The sequence below is a fragment of the Gallinula chloropus genome (genome assembly GCF_964237585.1).
Source record: "Gallinula chloropus genome assembly, chromosome: 2".
Lineage (NCBI taxonomy): Eukaryota > Metazoa > Chordata > Aves > Gruiformes > Rallidae > Gallinula > Gallinula chloropus.
The window spans coordinates 15,025,875-15,045,615 of record NC_140086.1 but is presented as its reverse complement, the minus strand read 5'-3'; the positions used below and the strand labels follow the sequence as shown (position 1 = coordinate 15,045,615).

Sequence of the window (19,741 nt, the reverse complement as noted above, 5' to 3'; positions counted from 1 at the left end):
GCCCAGCAATGGGATCGAGCTGTTCTACAGTAGAACCAGAGAACTTCTCTGTGTTCCTTATTAATTCATTGATTCTTTTAAAGGAAAACTTACCTTTAATACTATGGGCAGAGGAAGAACATTTTTGTAACATTTATCTTTTCAAAGCTCATCTACTTGTGAACTAACAAGGCCTAATCAAAAAGACAAGATCCTTGATAACGTCCTGACGGAAGGAACTGTTCATAAAGAGTGGTTAAGCAGCAGCTGTGCATTTGTTCAAATCATATATCAGATTTAGAAAAATGCTGAGCTCATCCCAAGAAACCATCCCCAGGCTAGATTTTTGCAAAAAGTAAAATCCTTTAAATAGCATTAGTCTTTAGCTAGGATTTTGATTACTACATTTTCCTTAAAGTTCTTCCTTAGCCTGCCAGAATTTAAGCAGAGAGTAACTTCATGCCGTTGAGTAATCCCCTTATCATAGATCCACAGAATGGTTTGTGTTGAAAGGAACCTTAAAGCTCATATAGTTCCAACCCTCTGCCTTGGACAGGGACACCCTCCACCAGAATAGGTTGCCCAAAGCCCCATCCAACCTGGCCTTGAACACTGCCATGGAGGGGGCAGCCACAGCTTCTCTGGGCAGCCTGTGCCAGAGCCTCACCTCCCTCACAGGGAAGAATTTCTTTCTAATGTCTAATCATTTTATTTATCATTTCTCTAGTCTGTTTTTCTTGGTTGATAAATTAGAGGTTTTTTTCCTAAGTTGAGTCTGTGCTGCCCATGACAGTAATTGGTGAGTGATCTCTCCCTGTCCTTATCTCAACCCACGAGCCTTTTGTTATAGCTTCTCTTCTTTTGATGACCTGAGGATGGACAGTGACAGAGCAGCTTTGGTGGGCACCTGGCCTCCAGCCAGGGTCAACCCACCATGGTCTGCATGCCTACTTTTTCTAAAAGCCTTAATAGAAAATATCATAATATAGGCAGCAGTTGAACTTGAGGGTCATCCACTAACAATTTAATTATCTCCAGGTGATCCAGTCAAATGGATCATTACTTTCAGCGTTTAAGAATTCATTTCCATTTTTATTTTCTAGATTAGTGGTCAGCCACTGGATTTCTGTAGATTTCTGGAAGACAGTGGAAAGAACTCCCTTGAAACCTGTCTTCTTCAGGAAAAAAATTTTTACTGAATTTAGGAAAAAAATTTTACTGAAAGGGTTGTCAGGGCCTGGAACAGGCTGCCCAGGGAGGGGGCTGAGTCATCATCCCTGGATGTGTTTAAAAAAAGGGTAGATGAGGTACTTAGGGATATGGTTTAGCATAGGACAGGAACGGTTGGACTTGATGGTCTTAAAGGTCTTTTCCAACCTTGTGATTCTGTCAGTGCAACATCCTGTGTATTGCAGTATTGCCAGCTACAGGAGGTTAAAAAAAAGCATGCAGAAGTGCCAAAATATGTTAAAGTTTTCTTTTATTTAAAGGAATTCAATACAGAGTGCCCAGAGTGCCTTTTCTGGATGTTTTTTTTTTTCTTACTGCTTTCACAGCTTTCTTCAAAATAAATAATAAAAAAAGCTCTTCAAAGCAGTTACACTGAACATGAAAAAAGGGAAGCTATTCATTTAGAATGGGAAGAAATACATGAAGTGTGATCTTTTTAATACATCCTATTGTGCATTGGAAGAGTACTGCCTCTGTGAACCACTGTGTATTTGCCTGAAGTCAGTAAAAAGTCTTGAAAAACAGTCTCAATATAAAATTCTGTTTGTTAACAATAGCACTTAGCACTATTTTATTAGCCATCAGGTACTGGCTATTTATGCTTAATAACGCTCATGATTAGACAGCACAGTAATTAGTTGAGAGCTTTGTGTAGAGACAGAAAACAATTGCTAAAAACAATTAAGATATTGCTGCAGTATGACATATTATTAATGATGAAGGCAGAAGTGGGTTTTTTCTTGCTTTCAGCAGGGGTGCTAAGGACTGCTGACAGGAGTGCAAACAGTCGGTGCCCCTCTGAGGAACATAAAGTATCAGAGAGAAGATCTGCAGGTCACTGGTGCCCAGGCTGAGAACAGCCATGCCTGGAAGGACTTTGAGATCAGGGGTTACCCAAAGCCACAAAAAGTCTCCTCAAAACTGTCCATCACTCCTTGAGGAGGTGGAAGATCTATCACAACTGCACTTGAAATAAGGCAGTTGGCTGATTCCAGTCTTCCCATGGACTTCTTGGGTTACCCCTGACAATGACAGCTTCTGCTGCTTGCAGCACAAACCAGTGCAGTACTGCAGAACCTTCTGGGCGTTGTGGGTCTGCTCTTCCCCAGATGTGCTGGGAGATGTGTGGGTGGAAAGACCTCCCCATTTCTCAGGCGTGAAACCTGCTGCACACAGTGCAAAAGCGTAACAAGATCATATGCAGTTCTTCCCTGTGGGTAAGTATAGAAGAGATGTCAGGCATGGTGCACAAGTGACCTCAGCCTGTAGCTTTGTTTGGCTTCCCTACCCCCTTGGGATGCAACGTGCATCCGAGAAGGCGGCTGTCACACAGCAGTGCTTTCTGACACCCACAGCCCCTTGTGTCCCTGCTGCAGCCCCTCTTCTTCAGTACAGTGATGCAGACCTGTAGTCCAGCATCCTATTCCCCAGTTCCTGGGCTGTGTCTCCCGGTTCCTGAACACTGTGATGTTAGCAGGACTTTCTGCTGCAGCAGGGCTTGGGCTGTTTGACCTGTGTTTGCCTCCTTTAGTCCATTTAGCACTTCAAAGGAACACCTCTCCCAGCTCTGAGATAACAGGCCTCTTCCTTCCCTGACACGAACTCCACTGATTTTCCCTGGCCTCCCAGGAGGGCTACCCTGCTCCTTCCTTAGTTTTCTATCCATAAAATATCTCCTTCATTCAGAGTGATACTCAGCGTGTTTTTTTTGATGCTGTGTTAATCCATTCAAGGGGTGTCTGTATGATGATTTCTGGTCTGCACTCAGCAATTTTGGTGGTTTATGGTAGAAGTCTTCAGTTTATATTTGAAGGTATCCGCAAGAAAATTAGTCCCTGTGGCACTTGGTGATTGATTAAGCCTAAGGTTATCCTTGCAATGGAGACAAAGAAAAATAATATGAGTAAAACCTAGTAAATGAATGTAAACAAAGATGATTTGTTCTTCAATGAACAGTACATTGTTTCTTTTGGGGATCCACAACGTAGTATCACATAAACCTTGACCTGCACAGATTGATCCTGTGTGTGCATCCCAGCTCATCCTTACATGAGGGAGAAGCACAAGTTATGTTTGACTTCCTTATAGAGGAGGAGAATTGTGAGTTCCCGAGCCCTCACAGCTTCAGCCCAGAAAGCAGCCAGGGTGAGACAGGCAGACTTCTCCTTAGGACTTGCAGCAGGTGAAACAGTAGCTTGTCTGCATTTTGTGGTTTGTCTTTTCAAAACCCCGTTTTATGCTTTCCTGTGAGACAGAAGCTCTCAAGGTTCAAGTGCAGAGGCAGTTGGAAGTGTTATTTGTATTTGTAAACATTTTGATTAGAAGTGCAATGATAGTGAACTGGCTTGGCAGGCAGGGCAATTAGCCACTTCACCACTTCCTGTGGACACAAGGAGACAGTACCATTAGATCCATAACTTCACAAGACACCGAGTTTTCCTGCTTCTTTCCTGATTCTTGAAAATGAGAGGTGAAGAAATACGGTTCTGATTTGGTGATACTGTCAGATTCCCCTTATGTATGGCTTTATCACAGCTCAGAGAGAAAAGTGGAGGGGAGTCAGCCATATACTGAGCGTGTTCCTTTCCTTTAGGGGGTCAAACCCTGGAAAAAATGCCAACATAAACATCCCAAAATAAAAAAACTCAATATAAAAGTTATCTAAAGATCCTATTTATATTCACTCTTTTACCAGACCAACAGAGTTATGATGTGCTGTTTTAAATGAAGACCAGATACAGGCTTGGATTATGCACCTTTGAGGTTTAAAAATCCAAATGTTGGTTTTGCAAGTGGTCTCTAGTTCTATGACAGGTCGATGCAAACAGAGAGGATTCATTTCCTCTGCAGTCTAGAGTACTCACAAGGGAGGCTGTGGGTCTGAATTTCTGGCCTGAATTTGTGGGCTGAGAAAGTATGTCCAAAAGGCATCATTTTTATATCTTTTCACAGCATGAGCCATGCCTGGGTCTGTTCCCCAAAGCTTGCTTTGATTATTAAGTGTTATTAAGGTCTTCTGAGTATTGGGGATGTCCCTCTGCACGCTTGGTTGCAGGCTCAATGACCTTATTACTTTCTAAATTTATAAAAAAGGACTTCATAAAAGAGGCAGCCCCGATGTCTTATTTAGAGCCACGGGGGCACTGGTGGACCATCATTTCTTTGGATGCTTTAATCTTTCCTCTGCAGTGCACCAAGAGATGGTTTAGCTGAAATCTCTCCATCTGGCTCTGTCTTCTGGTATCTCCTAACATTGACTACATGGCTGTGGGCAAAAAAGTGGAGATAAACACAGTGATGAGAACTGATATCAGGAGCTGCTTTGACACCCTTTCTAACCCTATTTTGGATGGTAGCATTCCCTTTCTGCTACACTACCAACACAGAAATATCTTCATCCTATTTCCAGTGCGACCCCATGTTTTAAAGGGTATTTTGGCTTCTGTGAATATCAAGTAACAGAACTAAGCGATTGCAGAGCTGAAGCATAAATAGAAAGAGGAACAGGCAGCAGCGAACCGCTGACACTTCAGCTGAGACTTGGCAAGCCCGGCTGGAAATGCTTGTCCCAGCAACACACATTGCATTTGCAGAGCACCATCACAAGTGCTTCTGTGTACAAAGTTCAGATCATCACTGACCTATTTTATTTTTTTTCTGCTGACACGACAAAAGCAAAAGTTTAGTTGAAAAGACATTTCATGCAGTTCTGTATTTTCCTCTGTGTGTGTACACACATGCACACAAACACACACATATATATATATATCATAGAATCATAGAATAGTCTGGGTTGGAAGGGACCCCAAGGATCACAGACTTCCAACCCCCTGCCACAGGCAGGGACACCAACCTCCAGGCATGATCTAGACAAGTTTGCCCAGGGCGCCATCCAATCTTGCATTGAACACCTCCAGGGATGGGGCATCTACCATCTCTCTGGGCAGCCTATTCTTTGTAAAGAACTTCCCCCTAATATCCAATCTAAACCTCCCCTTCTTTAGCTTTGGTCCATTCCCCTTTGTCCTGCCATTGTCTACCCTTTTAAAAAGTTGATTCGCCTCCCGTTTCTCTGCTCTCCTCAGGTAATGGCAGGTTGCAATGAGATCCTCCCCGCAGCCTTCTCTTCTCTAGGCTGAAGAAGCCCAGCTCCCTCAGCCACTCTTCATAGGGGAGGTGCTCCAGCTCTCTAATCATCCTCATGGCCTCCTCTGAAGCCTCTCCAACAGTTCCACATCTGTATTGTATTGGGGACTCCAGCTCTGGACACAGTACTCCAGATGGGACCTCATGAGGGCAGAGTAGAGAGGGACAATCACCTCCCTGTCCCTGCTGGCCACCCCTCTTCTGATGGAGCCCAGGATACCACTGGCCTTGCGAGCTGCAAGAGCACACTGCTGGCTCATGTTTAGTTTCTCATCCACCATGACACCCAGGTCCTTCTCAGCAGGGCTACTCTCAAGGAGCTCTTCTCCCAGTCTGTAAATATGTCTGGGATTCCTCCAGCCCAAGGTCAAGACATTACACTTTGCAATGCTGAACTTCATTATACACACACAAACACTGCCGTATGCTCACTTGTTTTGTAATAGATTAGGTCTGCAACTGACCAGTGAGTTTTAACTTTCAGTGGGAACTATGCTTCCAAGTCTTCGAGACGCTTTGGAAAATGCCATCTTTTAGCAAGGTGCCTGTCTGTCATGCTGTAGACAGGTCATATGCTTACGTTCAGAGAACAGCAAAACTCTGTGACCATTGGGAGGATACAAAACTCTTCTGTTCCCAACAGAATGGGGAAATTCTACCTGCTAGTGGAGCACCTGTGATGGCCTTTGAGGTGTTGAAAACCCATGCTCTGTAGCCACCATAAATTATTTTCATCTTTGGCAAGATAAATGTTTATGTCCATACATTTTTGTCACAAAGGACATCATGGCTTGCTTTACTTAGAAATAAGTAAAATCCTTCTCTGATAGAAGTTCCAAATATATGAAACTTGTGAATCAATTGGAGATGGCAGAACATCCCTGCAGTGCTTTTCCCCTCTGTATGTCACTCCTTGTTTTTAAGGGATCTCGTATGGCTTTGTTCAGGGTTTACCTTGAGGTGACAGAACCACAGAAGCTGAAGGCATCCTGACTAGCAGTGCTCGGGCTGGGCTCTGCGGGCGCAGTCATGGACACCGGGAGTATGTGCTGAAGTGAGATGTAAGGCAGCATGCTGGAACTCATCAATGGTAGCTGAGCACTCTGGGGCAGGACGTGCTTTGCACCATGACTAATTACTACATCAGTGTGTATTGTTCAGTAATTATTGTCATGCTAATAATCTCCATTTTAAATGTTCTTCCATTAAAAATCTAATTCTATAGTGATGTTTTCTGTGATAGATACAATATATATTACATATCTCGTGATACACGATATTTACACATAGAGCATATCATAGAAATAGTATATATCATTCACATATATATGATCTATTTGTATACATCATATATACACAAATAAGGATGCACACATATCTATACATAGGAGAGGGCTGGAGCAACCTTTCCTATGAAGACAGGCTGAGTTGGGCTTGTTCAGCCTGGTGAAGAGCAGGCTCCAGGGGGGACCTAATAGCAGCCTTACAGTACCTGAAGTGGCTACAGGAAGCTGGAGAGGGACTGTTTGTCAGGGAGTGTAATGACAAAACAAGGGGCACTGAGTTTAAACTAAAAGATGATGGAAAGAAATTCTTCCCTGTGAGGAAGGTGAGGCCCTGGCACAGGCTGTCCAGAGAAGCTGTGGCTGCCCCCTCCTTGGCAGTGTTCAAGGCAAGGTTGGATGGGGTTTTGGGCATCCTGTTCTGGTGGAGGGTGTCCCTGCCCATGGTGGGGGGCTGGAACTAGATAGACTTTGAGGTCCCGTTGAACCGAAACCATTCTGTGATTCTATGATATATGCATATGTATGTGTGTGTGTGATTGCTTCAGGAAGGTGTCTTACTGGTTAAAAGAGTTGAATGAGTGGAGCAGAATATGAAAGTCTTCATACCATATTGTTGGTGGAGTGCCAGGAATCAAACTGTTCCCTTCACATTTTTACTGAGCTTTGCCATGATAAGCATAGAGACTATATGGGATGTCCTAGGAAATGGTAGATGAATCATTCAGAAAATTACCAAGAGAAGCAGGAGGAATTTTCTCTTTTTGTGCATAGAAATCAGGACTGGATGGTGCTCTGCAAGGTCTGTGTTAGCCAAGCACGAGGTACTACACTTAACAGAGGGAAACAGTTGGGTGAGATATTTGGACCATGGTCCAATTAGTGACATCATTGCTGTCTTCAGCCAGTGGGCTGGCCTTTTCTGGGGCATAAATGTGCAGGCAGTCGCTTTCCAAAATCCTTACCCATTGGTTCAGAAAAAGATACCAAAAACTTCAAAATGCATAATTTTCTCAGTGGAGAAGAAAATACAAGTTTCATGTAGCTACGAGAGCAATTTCTTCCCAAGTTAGTGCCTGATCCTTCATTTCTTAAGCAAAGGTTTTCATTTTTCCATCACCATGACTTTTTTGACATTTGGTAAAGAAAAAGCCTGATGGCCTCTCAACAAAAAATGTTGCTCCTGATTAACTCTGAACAAGTTTGCTGCAAAACAGGCACAGTGCGTTCTGCGTTCGCCCGGTCCACGCTACCCAGGGGAAGGCAAATCCATTTGCAGCAGGAGTCCCTACATGTTGTTAATTAGGAGCAACTCCTGTTTAGACAAACCCCCAGGAAAACTGTTCTGGCATGCATGCATGCAAACACAGATTGTCTTTATTTGTGGTAGGCATGAATGAGAGCTGTGGTATCAATTTGTAAACATTAAAGGGTTGCATATGCCTGTTACAGTTCACAGGAAATCCCTCAAACACTTTGGTTCTCACATTGTTTTCTGCGGGTTGGGGAGACTGTGGCCCCAAGTGCAAAATCTGGCAGGTAATCTTGAATTATTAATTTTGAATACATGGAATTACATATAGATGGTGTAAACATGTTTGTTTTTCTGGAGTTGAACTATTAACTTGTAGAAAAATGGGCGACTTTCCAAAGGCTTCTTGAATCAAGGTGTGCCACCATCACCCCTCATGTTTCTACTTCCCCTTCTCCCCTCAAACCTGTTAGGGTTTGTCAGTGAGCTGATTCTCCTAGGCAGCTTTTGAGAAAAACTTCTACCAAGAGAAATGCGACTACTGTCAATCTACGTCTTCTCCACTGATGACAAATGATTAACATTACTTAAAGGAAAATCATCAAGGCCTTTCAGTGAGAAGCCTGTTCCCAATGCCAAGGGATAAAGAATTTACCACTTGAGTGTTTGCTCCAGTGTATAATTGTTTTCACTGCTGATTTCTTCCCCTTTTTATCCCATTTGATTTGGTTCCTGATAAATATTTCTGAACATGGACACATTTTTAGAATTCATGACTAAACTTTCAATTTGCATACTGCAGTGTATCAAGTATATCAATAACTTTACCAGAGACTATTAAAATTTGTAGTTTACACTAGATAAAATTACAATTTATTGAGCTATTTTACCTGCATAAACTCTGATTTTTAGAAGATTTGTGTAGGTGAAGGAACCCTGACACAGCGACAGCATGCACCACCAAGGAGAAAAACTGAATTCCCTTTCAAATCTTTATTACAAATAAATTAGCCTGGACATAATTCCATATGGATACCATTGCTATACACTGCAGAGTAAGTTCCCATTATCTAATTGAGGATAAATTTGTTTTTTTTCAGGTTTTTTGAGGCTTATCAGGTCATGCTCTGTTTGACTTGGTGATTTTGTAACTTCGTGGCAAATTTGGAACCACTCTAGCAAATGGGTGGAGAAAATTAAGATCATGAAATTTCTGTGTGTTATGAATATAGGCAAGAAGGCTTATAGAGAGACACTGTAAATGCTCTGAGTGAGGAGAAAGGTTGAAGTGGGGACCCATGTCTTTTGACATGATGGAGAACTTGGAATATTTGTAAGTCCACCAATGGCAGGAAGTCCTTCCACCAGAATTTAATACATAAATACTCAGTTCTGGGGCTCTTGGCTACTGCCTTGTTGGTGGAATCCCCCAGGCCCGTCCTGGCACACTCCTACGTGGCGTTTGGATTAAAAAAAAACATAGAAATGGGTTTCTATCTTGTATCAGATAAACTCTGTGCATTTAGATCTGCACTAGTGATTGGAAGATGGGACGAGCTGTCTCCATCTCTATTATGCACTCTTTCCCTGTCTGTGTTCTTGCAAATTATTGTGCAAGATAAGTCTGCAGGTTTTTCTTTCTTAGTGTGGCAACGGCTCCCAAAGCACATCTGGAAAATATGCTTTAAGCAGAGGTATTTTAGCTCAGAGAATTTCACGATGCATGGGATATGTACCAGCACTTCTTTCCAGAATACTAATCTGATTTATCAGTACTTTCGATATAAAAATACTTACTTTTTTATTATGCTTGAAAAGCTGGTTTAAAATTCATATCACAGATTGGCCATTCCAGTGTACTTGAAGGTTAAATGCTGCAAAACAACATTGCCTAGCTACTATTTTTAGGTAGCAGCCTACGTAAGCCTGTGTAATGCCCTACTAATATATTCTTCACTGATCTCAGCCAAACATTTTCCCCTTCTTAAATTATAAAGAGAAATAACTGCTTTTTACTAGAATCACGTTGAGAGGAAAATTGGTCTTAGAGCTGGACTCCTGCTTCGTGCTTCTTGAGGTTCTTGTTAATGCCCTTCTGCACTGTCTCCCTCTCTAGAGAGCAGAGATAGTTGTTTACAAGCTAGGATCCTGGCCACTTGGAAATGAACAGCAATATTTCTGTGTGCGATAGCAGCCCAAGTGTTCTGGTTTCTGTGCTTTCTCCAGAATTGTTGTATAGACATCACACTGCAAAAACAGACTTATTAATATTACTAATTAGAAATGAAACAAGAAAGCAGAAATTTTTTTAAAACTTTAAAAAATACTCTACCCATTTATTTATTGATAATTTTGGTAATTCTGTGTATATGGAAAAAAATAATAAAAATAAAGATGCAAAAGCCCAGAATCTTTGCTAACAAGGTAATGCTCTAATCAGGATCTTGCATTCTGACCCAAACATCTCAGTACCAGCCAAACAACTTGCTTTCAAGATGAGGGGGGAGATTTTGCAGATAGATAACATTTACTAACAGTTCCCTGAGCGAGAAATCGGTTTCCCTTTATTTAGAGTAGGAGGCAACTTTTTAATGCCAGATAACATTGTGTTGGAACAGCTTTGCGCCTGAATTTTAAATCATAAAAGCTTGTTTTCCAGCTGGAGGCAAAATGCAATGAACCAAACAAGGAAGAAACTACAGCTGCAAAAAATGAATGAGGTTTAAAAAAAAGGAGAATCTATGGCAGTGATACCACAAAATAGAAGAGTAACATGAAACATATTAGTCGTAATGATGGAAAATTAATTTCAAGTTATCGACAGCTTAATTGACCTACAGGAAGCGTTTTAATGGGCTTAGTGTGCTGTGCTGTTCATTTGTTAATCTTTTCCACTGGGCAGAAACCCAGCTTTTCCAAGCTTGGGGTTTAAAGTTGTAACAAGTGGTTGCTGCGATGGTCAGACACCAGTGCCGAACCAAGCATCTTCCTCTTCCATTCAACACCTGCAAAGCCCACCCTGTGAGCAGGGCTTGGTTGCCTCTGCTCCACTCTTGTCCCAGTCTTGCTGGTTACAGAAGCTCTTTGTGCCCAATATTCATAAACGTCATTTTATCCCCAGGCTCCGACTGCATGAAGAAAAGGTCATTAAAGATCGGCGGCACCACCTCAAGACATACCCAAACTGCTTCGTTGCCAAAGAGCTGATTGACTGGCTGATAGACCATAAAGAGGCCTCTGACCGAGAGACAGCAATTAAACTGGTGCAGAAATTACTGGATCACAGTATTATCCACCATGGTAAGTGCAGTATTAGCTGTTGAAGTGTTCTCTGCCAAATTTTCTTGACTATCGTGAAACAGAGAAATCCTGCTCCTGCTCCTCAGTCCAACATAGGGCGGGTAGCATCCCTTCCCTGCCAGAAAGGGAGCATCTCCCTTCACGGTCTGCTCCGCAAGGTCCCTTCTGTCCTTAGGGACCTGGAGAGGCTGAAGAGGTGTGGAGTGACATTCCCCACGTCAGAACAGAGGAAAGTCACTGGAGACTGTGCTGCTGCTGCCCTGTCTCCAGAGCAATCCCATCTGGATCCTATCCCCCCCTCCACACTGCCCTCACCCCCTGCTCCCCAGAGCACAGTTTTCCAGCTGAAAAACCCGTCTGAAAAATCAGATGGCAAAAAAAGGTCATTTTTCTCATGTGGATTAGTTCCCCGGCCCTGTCCTCACACCAGCTGCACAAACATTAGTGCTGGTACAGCTGCAAGAAAGTTAGTTGCCTGACTATGCCCTGATTAATTTTCTCCTAAACTTGTTTTCTGTTTGAGATCTGTGCCTTTCAGCTTCTTGAATAGCAATTTACGCTGATGAAGGGTAGAATTCCAATTCAGTGGTAGCATTTTGTTGCTTTTTTGGTGCACAAAAAGGTTGGGAAGCACACAAAGAAAGAAGATCCAAGCCCTTGGTTTTAAATGTATAGTATTACGCATTTCAAAAAGGCAAGATGTACCATTTGCTTCTTTTTTAAGAGAAAACTGAGCGACTGCGAACAGACGAATGTTGACTTTATTCAGGGGTCACTCTGTGTGCAGCAGGACTGCTGCTATCTGCAGTACATTAACAACACCTTAATTAAAGTAAGAAATGCACATATTGGATGAGTGCCACTTCTACAGCTTCTGCTTGACTATTAAATTAAAATTCTGGGTTGTTATGGAAACTGGGACTCATGGTAGATAGTTAAAGAATAAAGTAATTATAGGGTATTCAAATCTGACTACTTAATCCTCTATTGAGAAAATGTCAGTGAAGAGTTGCGTGGATGCCTGAGTGACTTAGTTTAATTGAGCAATAGATGTTTTATTGCTGAATGCTTGTTTAAAGCTTTAACAACCTTCAAATGTTTTCTACCTCAGGATCCAACTGCACACTGTAACTTCCATACAGCATTTATATATGTGTGTGTATGTTACATGTAGGGCAGGTGTTTCTTGCAATGTTCATGTATTGCACTCAAATTTAATAAATCTGTTGGGGAAGTGAGCTAGGGCAAATTCAGAGAGCTTCAGTCAGGTTCTGCAGTATGCTCAGAGCATCCTTTCGTCTCCTGTGTCAAACAAAAGGGGTACGTGTTCTTGCTCCTGTGGAGCAGAAGGAGAACCCATGTATGTGATCTGACAGCTCTGCTAGGAGCAGCTAGATTGGGATATCTCTCCCATTACTTTATGCTCTTGCTGGAGCTCTGTTTTGCCTGTACAAGACCCCATTGTCAGTTGTTGCGTTTAGCGTTTCTCGGTGAGCTCCTGTTGTCCCTGCCATTTGATAGCTGGCACAGCAGAGCCATTAAGACAATTTTGAGAGGGTTGCAGGCTTTGTTTTCAACTGTTCCTGCATCAAAACTCAGGTTTTCTACAACATTTCTCAATAGATACAAGTAACTTTAAGAAGTTTGCCAGTTCTTAAATTATTGTGTGTTCTACACTGGTGGAGAAACAAGCTTAACAAACTGTTTTCATGTAAAGTTTTTCTGGTTGTATAGGAGATGAATGTTTTTTTCTCTTTATGTTCACAGTAATACTTACAAAACTGATGAACACTTACTACCCTCACCTAGAAATCTGGTTGTCTACCTGAATGTTTTCTCCAGTCTTTCATCAGTTATTATAACTGAAGTTGTATGCTCAGAAATGCAGGGGGTCATGCTGCACGCATGTTTGCTTTGACATTCAGCAGTGATAGCTGCTAAATGGATCCTCAACTCCTTAACATCTATATGAAGACTTTTTACTTTATTTTATGTTTCAGTCTGTGATGAGCATAAGGAATTCAAGGATGTCAAACTGTTCTACCGCTTCCGAAAAGACGATGGGACGTTTCCGCTGGACAACGAGGTGAAGGTGTTCATGAGAGGACAAAGACTGTATGAAAAGTATGTTGAATTCAGTATCTACCATGTATTGATAATAGTACCATGGGAGGCAAATGATACTTGTTAATCTATTTTTAGATAGTCAGAGGCTTTCATATCATGCAGGAATGAGTCTGGGTAATCCTGTGACTTCAGTTGGCAACCCTTCTCTCCCTTTCCCATTTCTCTTTTGCCTTTCTACCATATTCTCCTGTAGCATTTTGTTTAAACTGAAATAGCATTTGCTGATCTTCTGGGTTGCACATACATCCTGTGTGAGAGCCCAATGTAAATTTAAGCCCTTGCAGTCTAGTTTGTAAAAATAATTATTAAAGGATGATTTGTCCTGTAAAATTGTAACCCCAAGACCTGAAACAAAATGCATTGAACAAGTGGCTATATATCTGTTGAGACTCCATATCTACAGCTTCACCAGGAGGTATGATTTTAAATAATAAGTGGAATTAATCCTCAATGTTCCATTCTGCGAAGCTTCGACATGAGAAGGGTTATACTAAAAGTAGTTTTAAAAAAAAACAAGCCAAAAGAGCCCCCCAGCCAAGAACATCTAATTAAGATTTGAAACAGGTGATTATGCTGAGATACAGAATATTCCACTGGATTACTTCCGTCAAATAACTAGGGAGCCTAATCGTAGCTCCCAATCTATAATTAATGACATTTTAATTCAGGATGTAGAGATTCTGACACGGTACTTTCAAGCAGAGTGAATAAAATGCATGTTGGCATAAACTACAAACTAATGCAAAAGTTGCAATGTGTTATTTACCAAAAAACATGAAGCATTGTTCTAGCCTGCATCCCACTCCTTCTCCTGCTTGGTTAGAGCAGCAGCTGGAACAGATGCTGTGTCCTTTGTCTGGAGTAATTCTGTTTCACTCTTAGGATAAAGCATTCATTCTCTTGCGCTCATACCATGTTCTGTAAAGCAGGTTCAGCCCCACATAAACAGACACACCTTTCACTCATTGTATAAGTTCATAAGGTGTTGTCATTGTCATGTGTGATGAGTAAAATTCCTAACTGTGCAAAGACCTAGAGGTGAGTAGAGACCTGTGAAGTCTGGGTATTTTTTACTGAAACTGTCTAAGAGGTATCAGGAGAATCCCAAGTTTGAAAACTAATGATAAATATTGTTTTCACAGTTAGAAGGCTATGGAGGTCAATTTGGTGAAGAAGCTCTTGAACTGAAATATAAACTGATAATTATAAATGCCACTCCCTTTGTTGCACCCATCATATAAAATACCCTGGCACTCAGTGACTGTGACTACTTAAATGAAAAAACCCCATAAATTCTATATTGACACAAGAAAATATGCTGCTGAAAAAATCCTTCGTTGGATACACTGGGCAGGATTAATGCAATCACCCAGCTCCAAAATCTCCGGTGCCTGACGAACTATGAAAAAAACAATTGGTGTGTCTACAGTAGAAAACCTTTATTTCTTTTTGTTTTCTCTATTTCTATTTCTATTCTGCAAGAAAAATCATTTTTTGTTGGTAAGGATGATACCAGTCCTCTGCATGAAAGAAGCTACGGTGGGAAGAACTCTGTTTTACTAGTGTCAGCTTCCACTCCCATTCCTCTGCGTGGAAAACTATTCCCAAACCAACGTCCAGTGTCTGTTTGTCCAACACAATTCTAACAGAAAAATGTTCAGAACAGTATAAGTTGTTCCCATCTTGGAGAATGAGTTGAAGCCCAAAGCAGCACCTATGTCTAAATATAACAGCATCCTCATGAAGTGGTTGCTCCTAGGCAACGTATCTAAAAGGTTCAGAAACTTTTAAAACCAGCCCTGTGTGCTAAATATAGTATAGATTAAAAATATGTGGCATTTCAAAACCCGTCTGTGACAGTCAAAGCTAGTCATAATTCTCCATGGATCACTGGAAGTATTTTATATTCAGGGGAGATAAGAACAAATACCTAGGCTATTTGGGCTTCACTTTGTTGTAGCAGATCCAGTGTGCAGTGCACGTGGGTTTTGTTAGGTCTTGTCCATGCATGCTCATTAGCAGCACCCTCACAGTCTCATTGGGTGAGTTTTAAACTCACAATCTAATACTAAAAGTCAGACTACCACAGAAGGAGTTCTGCAATGAAATGTGCATCTGTGCAATAGATCTGTTACATGAGTTTGCTGATACTGTTGATAGAGAAAATATTAATTGAGTGCAATTAAAATAATTATCAAATGGCAACAACTGGGGAAAAGTGTTCATGCACAGGTGTGAAGTCACTTACCTGTTTATCAAAATGTCTGAGGGCTGAAATTCAAGAGAAATGCAACTATGCCAAAGGAAATCTATCTGAATCCAGCATGTTTTAAAAATCTGTATCTGATTTTGTAGAGGTTGTGGATTTGAACTAGACTTTGCTAGTTTAAGATAGACATTAAAATACTATTTCCTGTTCTTACCCACCCACTGCATTAGAGCTGGAGTACCGTTACGTTCAGAAGCCAGTGTAGTTTGTGCTTGCCAAAACTGTGGAGAAGTTATCCAACATCAGTCCTTGCAGATTTGTACCCTTGGTGCATGAAATGAACAAAATGTGTGAGGAGGATCAGGATCAGCAGGTTGTTGCATGGGCAGAGAAGTGGATGTGTTAGGCAGGTTCCCGGCATTCAGACAGCTGTTGAGGGTAAATGCCCTCTGCTCTTCCCAGGACATGGGAACATTAGGACTGTCCCCCCACTGAGGAGCTCCCTTTCCCTGTCTCCCTTCTGTGTGACCACAAAGCTCCTTGTAGCCTGGGTTCTCCTCTCTTGTGGCATTACCTCCTTGATCTGCTGTGGACATCTTCCATGGCTGTAACTATGCGATTCAAATACAACCAGTATCTGGTTGTATTCTCCCTTCATATGCATTGAAAATCATTAATCAGTTCAGATTCATTCCCTGTACATCAGTGCAAACTTTGGTAAACCTTTCTGTGAAGATGCTTTGAGGTTCAAGTTTATAACTAGAGATGAAACCTACTGAATTTCTTATAGTCTTGTCTGAAAATTGCTGAACAGTTTATTAGGTCCAAGGATGGTATCACTTTTCATACTCCACAGGACCGGCCACGTAGATCGAATGAGATAAACATGTTTCCTGCTTAACAAAACCCTCCCTGCAAATCTTAAATAAATCCAGCATAGACCTTTCATGACTTTTTTTAAAAAATCAAGTTGCATAGGCATTTCATTTTTATGATGCTTGCAGTTCTCAGTGGGTTTTGGTCAGGCAAGCAGGATTATTGTTTATGGTGCAGTGAAGTTCAGGAGCTATAAGTCTTCTCATGATATTGACTTCAATTGAAATTTGTCATCCAGATTTCACAGTGAAAAAAGTGCAGAATTATGGCTTTAATTTCAGGAAATAATTCAGATAATTTTGAGATGCATTCTTTGAATCACTTTCATTTTAAGTCATCAGTGGTTAAGTTAAATTTATCCTTTGGTGCAGTTATTTAGGTAAAACAAGGCTAAAATTTTCTTTTGAAAAGGGTTTGAACTTCAGTGTTTGGCTAAACACATTCTTTTAATGCAGGCTAACACCAGTTTTAGCAAATAACATGTTTTGACATGAATAGCCTTATGGGTTTGGTTTTTTTTTTTTTTTTTTAAAAAGAGAAAATGGAATAAATAGAGGCTGTTTCCAGTTCTGGCTAATGAAGGGCCAGGCTTTTTCCTGATGTAAATTGGTACAGCTTTGTTGACAGCCATGGAGTTGCAGTGATTTACTTCAGTTAGTGATGTAAGTCCATGGATTGCTGTTTCTGGGTTTGTTAAACTGTCAATTTGTCATGTCTGTTTGTTCACAAGTCCAAATCCTTTGCAGTGCTATTCTGGGCACATGCAGAAGGGTGTGAAATGTCAAGCTGAGTGTTTTTCCACTTGATATTTGTCTAAATTTTTTTTCTGTCTCTGTAAAAAAGGATGTAATGATTAGCATCTCTTTTTCAAGGACCTCTCTATCTGTGACTTCAGTGAGCTGGTCAACTAATTAAAGGCTCATCAAAAAGCAATTAACACAGTCCTAAGGATTATATTTTTGTGTGAGTGTGTGTGTGCCTGCAGAGCCTGGGTAACCAGTTCTGGGTACCCGTGAAGCAGATGGTACAAAAAAGACAGGAGCTTTGGGTTTGCATTTTTTCTGGGGGAAAAAGTCCCAGCGAATGAGACACATTTAGAGATGCTCCCTCGGAGTGCCGTCTGTATTAGATGTGGTTAGCGTGGGACAGAGTGTTGCCTTGCTTGCAGATGCTTGTAAATCAACATATGGAAAAGCATAAAGTCTTTACAAGTGTTCTGGAGTCAATACTTTGTCCCCTGAGGCACATACTCTTGATTTTGGCCTCATCCCTGACTTCAGCTAATTTTGACGTAGTTTTACGCAGCCCAGAGGTGCTGGCTATTACGCACCAACATCTAACAAGCGGTTTGTTATATCTGCCACTGACATACAGATGTGGTTGAGCAGCCTTACCTGGTTTGATCATCTGCTGCCTGATGGCCAGACCTGGTCAGTTCAGCCTTCTGGTTAGCTCTCTTTAAAACCAAAGGAGCAAATCTTTCAGGTGAAATATGAGGTGTTGGATCCTGCCAATCTTCTTCATTGCAATTTCAAATAGAACTTCTCTCTGTTCTTACAGCATAGGCTTTTCTAATGTCTCCCAAAGGAGGTGAAATTACATTTCACGGTCTCTGGATGTGCTAGCAGTTTAAGAGGGAGATGGCCCATGTATGGATTGACATAAAATTCAACTTTTTGATCATAACAGCAAAAATTAAGTGCTTCCGTAATATTCCTGTCATAGTTCAGTTGTGCCCTTAATTTCAAGATAGCTGGTGAAGGGAGTGGACTTACTAGTCTTACATGGAAAAAAATAACCATGCCACTCTTGAGCAATTATTCTGAAAATCTTAGCACTGGTCCTTTATTAGCCTATAATAAATAGTCATGAAGAAAAATTAAATTAGTAAATAGGGAGGCTGTGGTGCTCAGTCTCCAACAAAACAAAAAAACCCCTTGGGATTTTGTATTAAAAGGGAGTGATTATTGTTTCTACTTTTGAACTGTCAAACAGACTTTAGGACTTTTGTATTACCAAAATACTGAGAGGTTTGGTTTTCTTTTTTTAAATGCCGTGTCGGTTTGTGTAGGTTACTTGGGTGGAGAAGAAATGTATTAGCTTCTTTAAGCTAGGTACGTGCCAGTTACTAGGAGATTCAGAGACACCTCACAACAGTCCTCTGAACTCTGGGGTTGCACAGAGCCAGCTGAGGCAGAGGCTCAGGCTCAGATGTCAAAGTGTGTTCAAGTGTGTACTTCACTGATTGCAGCTGCGTCACCAAGTGTTGGACGCTAAATATTTATCAACCACCCAAACCACAGAACTATGTTGGGTTGGGTTGGTTTTTTTTTTCTCCCTCTTGAATTTTTATGCAGATGTTTTAGAGCTTATGGGGAGAATTTTCAAAACCGTCTAAATGACTTCAGGGCATAGTCCTGCTAACTGAAAGAATTAATTAATTAATTAGAACACATTAGTCACAATCTGGTGCTTTCCGGCTAATTTTATTTCAAAGCTGATTATATAGTAACTTTTGGAGAAGCTAAAGAACTAAATAGGGGAAATGTAAAACGGAAAACCTTGTTTTATTTTAGGGAAGACAAGAAGAAAGCATTAACCTCACACAGGGATATAAAGCCTAAATTTCTTGACTAATCAGTTACAATTCACATCCTAAGTTTAGACTGATAGCTTGAGGAAAGATTTAGTAAGTCAGTGAAAGGTTCACATATGTTTGCTTAATACCAGGAAGATTTGCCAGAATAGATCTGGAGTTGCTTTTCTGAAGAGTCATTTTCCCTACCAATATTTTTCCCCCTGTACCAGGCTGATGAGTTCTGAGAACACTCTTCTGCAAGCCAGGGAAGAGGAAGGAGTAAAGTACGAACGGACCTTCGTGGCATCGGAGTTCATTGACTGGCTGATCCAGGAAGGAGAGGCCACCACACGGACTGAAGCAGAGCAGCTTGGCCGCAGACTTTTGGAGCACGGGATTATACAGCATGGTGAGAAATTTACTACCAGATAGAAAAAAAAGCCTACCCTTTTTGTAGCACTTTCTTCAGGTCAAATCATGTGGAGGGGCTCCTATCTTCTTGGTTGTAAGATGTCCAAGTTCTGACTAGTTTCAGATAGAAGTCTAGGTAACTTTATGTAATAAAAGGGTGGCTTTTTCAAAACCTCACTGTATTAGTTCTGAAAGTTCTGCCTCAAATGCAAAATGCAGCTTGAATTTGGGATTGTAGAATAACAAGATAAGAATGTGAATGAAAATCAACGCTCCTACACTCGTGGTAATTAACTTGTAGAACTTGTTATCAGCGGTATGTGTAATCAAAGTAAATAGCTCTGTAAGGA

General features: G+C 41.2%; 1 protein-coding gene across 3 annotated transcripts in view; it reads left to right on the top strand.

The window, feature by feature from the left end:
• DEPTOR (DEP domain containing MTOR interacting protein) overlaps nucleotides 1-19,741 on the top strand; it is a 75,353-nt gene that overhangs the window by 15,414 nt on the left and 40,198 nt on the right. For all 3 annotated transcript variants that reach the window (XM_084280052.1, XM_084280054.1, XM_084280053.1), the window contains exons 3-5: nucleotides 11,012-11,190; nucleotides 13,191-13,314; nucleotides 19,211-19,389. In XM_084280052.1, the coding sequence (XP_084136178.1) occupies nucleotides 11,012-11,190; nucleotides 13,191-13,314; nucleotides 19,211-19,389 (482 nt within the window). The remainder of the gene's footprint in view (nucleotides 1-11,011; nucleotides 11,191-13,190; nucleotides 13,315-19,210; nucleotides 19,390-19,741) is intronic.